The sequence below is a fragment of the Empidonax traillii genome, unplaced genomic scaffold (genome assembly GCF_003031625.1).
Source record: "Empidonax traillii isolate 1590-97213 ecotype Southwest subspecies unplaced genomic scaffold, ASM303162v1 scaffold41:size1892772, whole genome shotgun sequence".
NCBI lineage: Eukaryota > Metazoa > Chordata > Aves > Passeriformes > Tyrannidae > Empidonax > Empidonax traillii.
In genome coordinates this window covers 1,868,799-1,880,298 of record NW_020955234.1, presented here as the reverse complement: position 1 = coordinate 1,880,298, position 11,500 = coordinate 1,868,799, and the positions used below count along the sequence as shown (strand labels likewise).

The 11,500-nt window shown below is 45.3% G+C and overlaps 1 protein-coding gene across 1 annotated transcript; it reads right to left on the bottom strand.

Annotated features, from left to right (window-relative positions):
- Nucleotides 1-327: 327 nt before the first annotated feature.
- On the bottom strand, nt 328-6,714 carry LOC114054882. Its single transcript, XM_027878439.1, has 8 exons — nt 6,693-6,714; nt 6,098-6,209; nt 5,305-5,449; nt 4,423-4,536; nt 3,706-3,850; nt 2,675-2,823; nt 2,047-2,186; nt 328-734 (listed from the first exon to the last, which is right to left on the bottom strand). The coding sequence occupies exons 2-8, from the start codon at nt 6,201-6,203 to the stop codon at nt 613-615; spliced, it is 921 nt and encodes a 306-aa protein (XP_027734240.1). The 5' UTR covers nt 6,204-6,209; nt 6,693-6,714; the 3' UTR covers nt 328-612.
- Nucleotides 6,715-11,500: the final 4,786 nt, after the last annotated feature.

Sequence of the window (11,500 nt, the reverse complement as noted above, 5' to 3'; positions counted from 1 at the left end):
TCAGAAGTCTTTTGTCACTCCTCCTGCCCCCTTGTCTATCAAACATCAGAGCTGACACTGCAAAGGCAGATATCCAGCTGTAGTATCTGTTCCTGTCATGCTGAAGAGAAGCAGGAAAGGAAGCAGTCGCTGCCTGCAGGAGATCTGCTCACAGCACCAGCACTTGTGGATCCTCAGGACCCATGGCCGAGGGAATGACAGACCTCGCGCTGTTCACCTGGACTCCCAGGGACAGTTCACGCAGAACTGCACTTCAAGGAAAGTGAGCTACCAAGGAGAGAGTACCAGCAGCGGTGTGTGCAAGCCTGCCAAGTGCCTGCTGGCAGCCCTCCTTGCACTGGCAGGAGCAGAGCCACAGCTCAGGCATCACGGAGGTGCACAGGGCTGCTCAGCTGAAGGACCTTTCCCTGCCCTTTTCCAGAGTAAAAGCTGCGAGTAGCTGATCCGAGAGAAAGTGGGAGTGAAACAGGTCTGCAGACACAAGCCATCTATATTAGGGATGGAGAGTAAGAGGGAAAAGCACAAGGCAATTGATACTGGAAGGAATGACCAGCAGATGCCCAACTCTTTTTTTTCTCCCTTTCAAGTATCTGCCACAACATGCCAGAGGTCTCAGGCCACTATGCCTGACAGGTTTGTGGTTCCTGATGTTTCCAGTGGTCTCTTGTAGTGTCTCCATGTGACTAGTCCCAGCCGAATAGCAAAGATCAAGGAAGTCCCTGCCAGCAGAACAACTAGAAACAAAACAAAACAAAACGAAACAAAAGCATGTTAGAGCACAAGAGAAAGACCTGCCCCCTCTTGTCGTGCCCCAGCTCTCAGTACTGGGGGTATTCAGGGAAAGAGGAAAAAAACCCCAATCCCCTTTGTATAGGATCCATTGCCCCCAGAGCTGTATTTCTCAGAGTTTCACTGCTATACAGCCAAATCTGCCCAACACTTCCAGGTCAAGGCATGTCTAAAAAGGGGGAGGCTTCATGGACACAGGAATTAAAATGCATTACATTAACAAAACACTCCAAGAATAGTTGAACTATATAAAGAAATGTGTACTAGTTTGGGAAAAGCACATTCTTGTCCTACCAGCCAAACAAGCTCAACCACTAAGATATAAGTTTTGCTGGTAGAAATGCACCTACTACAGGAACACAGGAGGCGAGCCTCCAGTGCCCCCATACCTGTGGCAGACAAGCTTTTCCAAGTCCTGCTTGGTGCTTTTGGAAATGACCAGAACTCCAGCTGCACTTACAGCAAAGGGAGCCTAGAATGGAATGGTTACAACGGTGGTACCACTCCAGGAATTAGCTTTAGCCACTGGTATGTGGCAGTGGGAAGGCTGAAGGGTGGGAACATGCTCCCTTCTGCTGACCCCACAGTGGGAATAGGCAACTCAAACTGCCACAGCAGGATTCAGAGTTCACGCTGCTCAGTCCCTTTCATGCCAGCACAAAACTGCTCATAATGGTATAGCTCCTGCCAGACTGTGATTGTACAGAATTTGGACAGCTTAAGCCCTTTTACAACGGATGACTACACTCAGCTCTGGTACAGTGGCTGGCAGCTGCCAAATAATCCCAGGAAGACTTGAGCTCTGCATAGGAGAGGAGCTTGTGCAGGGTTCCACATTATGGAGCCCTCCATGGGTCAGAAGTTTATGCACTGCTCCCACATCCCAAACAATACAGGGCAAAAGGGAAGTTCACAGCCTTCATCCCAGCCCTGCTGTTCCCTTGGCCTGCCCTGTGTGTCAGATGGACTAGCAGAGGACCCAAGGGGGTGATGGAGGATTGTGGGGCAAACACGTGGAGCTCAGAAGTGAACTCGAGGCAACATAAGGTTTGGATTCAGCCCCAAGGCTCATGGGTAATGATTTCTACTCTGCTCTTTGCTTAGCAAAATAAACACCTCCAAATATATCCCTACTTCTTCTTTTAATAAATAACACTTTTCAAGGGACAAGCCTCTATGCCCCTAACACGCAGTAAGAATGGGGAACTGTTTACTGCCCTTCTTTTGCAGGAGCTGGAAACAGTCCAAAAGATTCACCTATGAAAATGTTGTTCGTGGTTGGGGATGAAAACGAGCTGTTCTTGCACGCGCTGCCAATCAGAGCTGTTATGACCACTGGGTAGATTGTGAGGTTATAGCGAACATACTTGTCAAGAAGGAAGTTTTCTAGGTAAAACCTGGGAAGAAAAAAAGTGACCAAAGTAAGCATTTTCTCCATTTTTTTTTCCCCCGTTCTCTAAGAAAGGAATTAGACAAAGAATGGGGGTTTTGTGGGCTACTTTGGACCATAGTCCAAAATTTTTTATTTACTAAAATTCAGAAGATACATAAGCGGTTTATTTAAGGTAGGTTTAGGGGAAAATAAAGCTGTGTTCTGTATGTTTTCCATATCACACCCTCATCTGTACACCTAAGGCAGGTGGGGCTCGTGCAACTCACAAAACCCTGTTCCTGGCCCACAAAATGTGCTTATTGGCAGTGCTGAGGGTCAGGGAAGAAAAGCTCTGCCCATAGTCCCAGTTCATCTGCCCCGGAGTATAACAGAGGCCTTTGTGCTCAGTGCTGGGACAGGGACAAACTACAAATGAACTGGGACAGACAGACACCATTTGTGAGAGGTGGAAGGGGTCATCGAGGCTTGGTGGGAACCCGTGAGGGCACTTACCATATCACCAGGCAGAGAGCAAGGATGCTGAGAGAAGCAGTGGCCGCTTTCTCACGGGACACGTTCCACTGGTAGGTCAGCACAACGGCGAAGTTCAGCAGAGTGGCGATGGTGGTCCACGTTCCGTACAGTGCCAGCCCGTTCTGGACCTGCCACACAGCACAGCAAGGGGACAAGCAGTGATAAATGGGGTAATCTCCCAGTTTGTGTCAAGAGATGTAGGCACATTTCCAGAAGGGTTGGTAAGGAACTTCTCTGTGCAGAACTCCCCCTCCACCAAAAGCCCCACTTTCTTCTTGGGCAGTTTCTTACTGCTGACCCACTTTCCCACTGAGCAACCCCAACATTAAGTAGGGAACCAAAGATGGTTAAAGCACACACAGGCAGCCACGGGAGTGCAATGTGAGGTGTCCTGGACAGAAGAAGAAGGCATCAAGGTAGCAGGTCTGAGCTAGGAGAGAGGAGCAAAGAGGGAACCAAGGAGTGATAGAATATGAGTGTGTTTATCTTTTTTTCTCTGTGAGGTTTGCCAAACAAACCCTCTTCTCAGGGACAGCAGAAAAGCAATTCCTTCCAGAATTTCACAAAACTCAGAAAGACAGCTGCATTTGAATCCTTGAGCACTGTGAACTTCCCCATATAAGAAATATATAATCTTTTGAGGTCAAATATCAGGAACATCGTGATCAGCTACAGCATCAGAAGCCACCCTCAGCAACTGCTTCTCCCCCTGCAAGAAATATTCTCCCCACCCCAGATGCAAGTCTGGGCTGAAGTTTTCACACTCCTCTGAAAACTTCATTCTGTAGCAGCTGGAGAAGTACCTGGAATCATTCCCATGATATCCAATAGGAAGCAGATGCAATTAAGCCTGTGTGCACCTGCAGCAAGCACAAGTTAAAGTCAGGGCAGAACTCCTTCCTTACCTGTGTCCTGCCATTGAATCTTTCACTCTTGATACCTCCAACACTGCACAGAGGGGATAATTTTTTAGCATTTACCCACAGCACAGCTTCCCAAATGCTACCCACCAGAATCCGGATGAGCCAGAGCTCAGCTTTGTGACCCTTCACGAACCACGAGGAGTACATGTTCAAGGCTCGGTGTGAAATGAAGAGGGAGGCATACGTGGTAAGAGTGAGGGCTACCAGGAACACCAGGGCTGGAAGGAGGTATCTGGGACAGAGAACACACACACCAGACAGTACATTTTTTTCAGTGGTGTCACAATGCCTTAATTCATAGCTTTACTGTTTGGCCTTTACTGAATTTAAGTTGATCAGCCTCTAATAAAGGTAATCACTACTTGCAGCCCACATTTTGACATCCTGCTGTCGCTCTTTTACTCTGTTAATCATGACGTTATTTTCCTAACTGCAACTAATTTCTTCACCTCTTTACAGTGGTGCTTTTATAAGCCCTTAATGTGGCCATGATTAGGAAAACAATCCAAGGCAAGGAGCATTTCTGAAGAGAGGCATGGCTCCTGTCTTACCTGTGGAGGTAAAAACATAGAAGAACTGCAGCTTTGAGGGGATTTTGGACCTCAATGACAAATCTAGCTCATGGGCAAGATGACAACATATGCAAAAACTCCAAACTTCTATGAAGGCTGTGTTTTGCCAAGGCCTGCTGTAGGGTTTTACAGGTGTGATTAAGTGTTCATACATAGAGGAAAATGCAAAATAAAGTACTGGGGCATTCAGAACAAGAGTGCTAGAAAGCATTTGTAACAAAAGGCAACTTACTCTCGGTCCCACAGAAACAGCCATCCAACATTGAAGCCATTATTCAGACACCACGCCACATAAAAAGGTATTGGCAGCAAGTCTGGCTTTATGAAGACACGTCCAAGTTCATTCCTGCCAGAAAAAAGTGGGTATGGAGAAAGGAAAACAGTGCCTGCATTGTCTAACCAAACGTTCCTGGCCTCATTTTCCTTATACTTCCAGGGACTCTAAACTGGAGTTAAATATTTCAGTTAAATCAGACTATTTCTCCTGTGCATCCTTCTCTGGCACAACGGAGCCTCTGTATTGTCTGTGCCACAGTACAGAACTTCTTGCTGGTCTCTGCACCATCACAGATACAGTGGATACCAAGGACTGCTCCACAGATGCTGTAAAGTTTGTGCCACTGCTAGTGGCAGCAATGGCATGGTCATGGAATTTTAGCCCAGTTCCTGGGGCTTTTGGGATCATTGTGTGAGTGTGTGAGTATAGATTTTGTGTGTGCTCATACACCTGTATGGACTGATTGGTGATTCTGTACAAACACACACTTCATTTCTTCCCTCAGCCTTCAGGGTTGGCCATCACCAACTGAGAGATTTCTTACAAACTATGAAAAAATAGCAGATACACGACTCAAACTCAGCAGTCCATGCTCCTCCTTGACAGGAGAGGTACAGTATAAGTCTGTCCCACAGAAGACATCATGGAATGCTACAGATACTGCAAGGAACTGCATGAGGCAGTTATTGACCTCGTAGCCCCGGAAAAAGCTTCAAGTCCAGTTCAATGAGCCAAGAGACTCCCCAGTGGAGATTCTCTGATCTCTAACAGCAAGTAAACTCAGAGCGTTAGATCTCCCTTCTCATTTATACCATAAACAGTAAATAGGGAAAATACCTTCGACAGATCCCTGACAAGGCGTAGAGAAGCCAGGCAAGCTGCCAGGCATAGATGACATTCCAGATGAGGAAAGTCCAGCCAGCTGGTGTGAAATCAGTGCTGTATTTGGCTGAGATGTTTCCAGGGGTTGTCCTGAACAGACCTGTGGTGGTGAATGTTATTGCAGGCAAAACTGTTACTACATTCTAAGGATGGGGAAAGACTGCTGATTTCCCTCACCCTTCAATCTTCCTCCAGACTTCATCCACACCCCAGTGGGTTTGGGGATGATGAAAGCACCCCCTTGGTGTAAACAAGCCACGTGCTGCAGTTGGCTTGCCTGTAGACACCCATTATGGGATCACTGCCCCTGTGGGGAACCCCAAGCACCTTCCCTCTTATACAGAACCAGAGGAGATGGCTGTGTGTGAAATCCAGAGAAAAGCACAATGTCAGTCGCTGGCAGGTTCAGCTGGGCAGTGCTCAAACACAGCACCACTGCCCTCTCTAAGCCCACAGCAGCAGCCTGAACATCTCCCACCAGGGACATAAGGGCAGTTTCTGCAATGACATTGCACCACTAGATCCAGGTTCACCAGGGACAAGGCTGTTTCCTTGGATTTTAATAAGGGACTGGATAGGGCTCAGGCATCTGGCTGTAGCAGGATGCACCAGCTACTTCCACCTTTCACAAAACAAGGTATATTTGGACACTTGATGAGATAACAAATAGATCTACCCCATCCTTGTATCACTAAACTATACAATGCATGAAATCCACCTCTGAACAAAGAAAATTTGCTTGTGTTACCTTTGAATATCCCAGTGGCATTTCCAGCATTCATTATCACCATGACCGTGAAAGTAGCCAGAGACAGAAACATCACCAACACCTTCAGCTTGTGTACAGCCTCCATCTTGCCCTGCAACATGTTAGAGATGTTGTTTGACTATCCCAAAGGATGCCTGGATTTGTTCCTGTTCTGTAAAACAGAAACTGTTCTAGAAATAATGTTGTAAATTCCCAAATTGTAACTGCTGACTTTTTTTCACGGTGTTTTCATTAGAACAACAAAGGCTTTGCATGGGCTGGGAGCATCTGTGTTTGAATGGAAAAGGGAAGCCATTGGCTGTCCAGTGAGCAGCCTGCTCCATCCCTCCATGCCTCCATCCTTTACTGGCACAGTAGAAGAGCCATAGCTTAGGTTTGCCTAAATCAAGGGTTTTAAGGCCTAAACACTCATCCAGCAAAAGAGTGACCCCAGCTTATTTGCATCACTATTGCAGTTTTGCTGAAGCAAACAGGCCTATCAATTTTACCCACTCTAGGAAGCAAATATGAAAATATTGAAGTCTTGGCCTTGCAGCCAAGTGCCTTTTAGTTCAACATAACTTTTCACATTTACCTCTCTAATCCCATAACTCCTACAAATTAACTTCCTTTCATGGTGGTATTACCTCCTCATCTACTGGCTGCCAGTAAGATTTAAATGCTTTAACAGGTCTCAAGAACTTTATAGACTGTAAAATCTACATCCTACGCTTTTTCAAGGTTAGTAAGTAGTGACTTGAGCTTTCCCAAGTGTTTTTCCATTAGTCCAGAATTTGTTCTATCACGGCAGAGTTCTGTGCCACCTGTAAGAGTAAGCAGACATACATCCAAACTATAGGCAGCAGCCTTTATTTCTCCTCTCAGCTCAGCACTTGAGCTGCCTTCTCTGTACAATGGTACTCTAATGCCTTCCAGGGCTGGCAGGAATAACAACTGGAGTCGTTCCAGGTTGCTCAGTCTCGAACTAATAAATTTCAGTTCCCACTTCAGTGGATGGTTTTATAGTTCCAGGCTTTGTTCATTGACTGAGCCGCATCCAGACACGTCACAAGGAAGTGGGAGGGGAATTCCGGTTTTCTGTAAATCCATATATGCTTTGCCCTTTTCAATTCTAAGAAGAAAACCCACCCTTTTTTAAAATAAAAAATTAAAATCTATGTGGAAGAACTCATTTAACTCAAGATATCAAATCCCAGTTAGATTTATGTCACTCAGATCACAAAACAACACATTGTCTTCAACAGATACAGTAGATAAGCAAATTCTGAAAAGAAAATTCTACTTGCACTATTAGAGATATCTTTTCTGGCCCAGGAAATAATTGACATGCAGATTTCTGAAAGTCATGAAAATGTAGCAGAAAAATATCACTGTACACAGTCAGTGACCAAGGAAAGAATATAAGAATAGGACATTTGGCTACCCCAAACCAATACATGGGACTAGATGGTCCTTTGATCTCGTTGCCGGGTCAAATCTCTGTCCTCCTGCAGTCCTGTAATTGTCTTCAGCACCCCATTTCTTTTTCATTAGCTTATTTGGAAGAACCTTGATTGCACACCTTCAGAGAAACCCATGCTTGCTTACAGAAGTCTAGGAGAAAAGCCTTATTAAACCCTTCAATAGTTTCACTGCTGTCTCTCACCTCCCGCCTCCCTCTAACTTACTGCTTGCAATAAATGTCTGCAATAACTCTCTGCCTGCAGTTTCCAGTCACAAACACCCCTTAGAACAATCAGAAATATTACTCACGGGGATCCACACAGGATTTTTGACACTGTTTTATGGATGTAGTTCAGCTGCAAGCAGTGCTGGGGAGTCTCCGCCGTCTAATCTTATCTAAAGAGGTTTTATACAACTTTCAGCAGATTAATAATCGAGTATTATTAACAAAAAAAGTATCACAGTAGTTAGACATACTTTCTGTCTGTGAGCTGCTGCAGCCTCCAATTGGCTAAAGCCTCCCAAAAACAAGCACTTATGCAAGAGAAATGTGATTACTTAACCAAAGCCTTTTATAACAGCCAGACATTGCATATAACACTGCATGATCCCAAACTTGTTGGCAGACAGAAGCTAATGAGTGCGTGCTCTGGGCTCTTGCCTGCTTTGTCCTTCCCCATCTCTGCCAGGAGGGGGGAAACTGAGCACTTAATGCAAAATAATGTATCTCAGAATCAGCACTCCGGGGTGGGAGAGGGGATGCTGGCAGAGGATGCTGGAGAAACAGCCTGTATTTGGGGTTTGGGAAAGATGGAGATCATAAAATAGTTTGCGTTGTGACGAACGTTGAAGGTTGGACAGGGAGTGGGACTCCAGGCTACAGGTTTCCCTTTTACCTCTAGTCCTGGAGGGAGAAGTGACCCCCCTCTCCCCCCCACCACGAGGTCTCCATGGCTCCCGCAGAGACCACAGGACGGCAGCCGCGAGGAGAGAGGCAGAGAGACTTTATTGTTCTGGGTAGCGACTTAAATAGCTCTTGGGGGGATTACAAAGTGACCACTGGGAGTCCAGGTGGTCTTAGTAACCAACCAATTACAAGAAAGGGCTAACAACCAATAGGGAGACTTTCAGGTCTCTCAGGACATTCCGAAGTAGAGATAAGACAGAGAATCCTGGGAAGAAGAAGGTGAGTTTGCAAAAGTTACAAAAGCCATCTTGGAAACATGTTCACTTAGCATTAAAAACCTCTGTTTTCCCTTATACACTAAAAACACTGAAAGGGACATTAGGAATCATGTAGCTCCAACCTCCCTGCCATGGGCAGGGACACTTTCTACCAGAGCAGTTTGCTCAAAGCCCCATCCAACCCGGCCCTAACACTTCCAGGGATGAACACCCAGATGTAACCCACAGAACCACAGAGAAGTTTAGACTGAGAAAGACCTCTAAGATCCAGTCTAACTATTAACAGCATGGCAAGGTCTGGATCCTGTGAGCAGCTACAGATCTTCCCATAGCAACAGATGGAGATTGGTTCACAGGTAAATTTTTGTTCTTAGATATGGAAAAGGCTCCTGCCCCCCCCCCTCACCAGTGCAAACCATGCTACCTGATCAGTCTCCACCTGTACCTCCGTCTGCTACAGAACCACAGTCTCACCACATCCATCCCTTTCATTTTATATTTCTGATTGTTTTTTCTCAAATTAAAACTTTTATGCCCAATTTAAAATATTCTTCAGCATCGAGGTGTTATTTACCTTGTGAAGCTACAGTGCCTACCAAGCAGCCAGTCTTGCTGGGAACTGCCCCATGTCAAATATAAAGGCAGTGATTAACTGGCACCTATCCTCACCCATTGGAAACAGCATCATAGGACTGGGAATTAACCCAGCTGGAGCTTCCTTGGCCATTCACACAGGGATACAAAGCCTATGTGAATGTGGATTATCCAGCAGTGGGAAGTGCAGGGCATCCAGCCAGCACTGTCCTCACCTATTTATCGGTGTAGGTGTGAGGTCCACCCTTTGAAGGTATTCTGAGGTCCACCCTCTGGAGGTATTTCTGATGTGGAAACGAGTGGCTTAAGTATGATTGTTTCTTACTAGCCAGACAATGTGTTTTGTTCTACACATTGATCACAAACAAGAGCTGCTTGAGCTGCTCATACATAACCTGTTCCTTGAAGATAAAGGCCTGAGCTCACAGCAGGGTGGCATTTACATTTTTCTCTCCTTTTTTCACTTTATGTATCCCCCAGTTATGAACCCAGTGACTCTGCCCCTGTCCTAGAAACTGCCTTCAAGTTACAAGTTTTTAAGCACTTGTCACAGCAAGCATAGGCTGAAATACAAGCAGAGCCACTGTATGGCCTCTTTTCCTAGTATATTAAAATCTACAGTGCACCATTTTCCACACTGGACCATGTCTTATTTATGGCCTACTTGTATGTATATATAGTGTATATACATATAGTATGTGTATGTGTATATATATATATATATATATATATATGTTTTTACTCATCAGATAGTCCAAACTACCTCAGCATGATGTCAGCCACTACATTTTCATCCAGTGAATGGGTGGCCTGAAATTCTTCTCTGAATTCAGACCTCTTTATCACAGCTGGTCAGCCTGGTCCGTGCTGATCTAAATCCAGGTATGTTCTGCATGTGGCCAAGTGGGAGAACCAACACACTCACACACACCCCCTTGCTGTCCCATGCTCTTGCTGGTTATTCCATAACCCATCTCTCATTGCAGTGAGATAGCTGGGAGCAATGCCACCATAGTGGTGGCCTTGTCCTCTTGCCACACACAGTCATCCAGGCAGAAACTTCAGGCCCACATTCTGGGATTCAGAAGGGGTTTTTTTGCAGAATAAATTGCAACACAGGCCTTGGATAAAATATTCAAAATTATGTTATCATGGAGCTCTACAGAAATCCCCTTAAGTATGTTTGTAAAGTACAGAGGAATGTACTTAGTGCTTATAAAGGTATTAAAATTGAACAGCTCTTGCTTCACTAGGCTGTACAGCATTCCCAAAAGTGGGAATGCTCAGGACAGCTACAGATTTAAGATATTAGAGTCAAACTCAAAGGAAGTATTTATGGAAAGGTTCTACTTTTCTCTAGTGTATCTTCACTGAAAGAACTTCTAGCCTTACGTCTTCAACGTGGGCTTCATTTGAATATCTTTGCTGGTCTGTTGAGGAAGCAAAATTTGTCAGAGGAGTGACAAATGCAGTTACAAAAATTCAGATAAGAAATAGCTGCTAAAGTTCGTATGCACAAAGGGAAGCATGACACAATCCACATTCACAAAAGCATGTGCCTTGAAATCCAGATACGATGCAGCAACACTGAATGAAATCAGTGGAACCAATTCCATGACACAGACGGTGGTTGGTACTTTTCAAGACAAGCTGCTTTGAATTAAATGTAAGTTTGTATTCACCTGGCTCATAAAAGGGAAAACCAGTTTCCAAGTATCAGTTGTTTTACAAGCATGGCAGTTTTCCACTGAGAAACAGAGGAAAACACGTACTCTCCCTGTATTACCAAAAATCTTTAAAGGATCTATCTTTAGGCTCCTGAGAGCTCTCATTTGCAATTTCACAGAGGAAAAAAAAATAAACAGGAAAATAGCTGCTTTGCAAGAACGAGAGGAGGTGTACCATGCCCATTCCTCCCCATGCACACTCCCTGCAGCACCGGGACATGCTCCCCCAGCATCAGAGCACCTCAGACACCGCTCACACACAACAGCAGGACTGGTTGCAACGGGACCACAACTCCGCTGCCACTCCTCTGTGCACTGGAAAGCCATGTAAGCACTCACAAGGTGCTGAAATAGCATGAGCAGACTTTGTGCTGGTATAATACTGCCCTGCTGACAAGAATAAGATCCTTTTTTTAAAAAAAACATGAATCCT

Bases quoted from the DNA above. Each gene is read 5' to 3' on its own strand.
- LOC114054882 (XM_027878439.1), bottom strand. From the start codon at position 6,203: ATGGAGGCTGTACACAAGCTGAAGGTGTTGGTGATGTTTCTGTCTCTG. The intron at 4,537-5,304 runs GTATTTTCCCTA...TTTTTCTGGCAG, and splicing joins TTGTCAGGGATCTGTCGAAG to GAATGAACTTGGACGTGTCT. The intron at 2,187-2,674 runs GTAAGTGCCCTC...TTTTCTTCCCAG, and splicing joins GCTCTCTGCCTGGTGATATG to GTTTTACCTAGAAAACTTCC.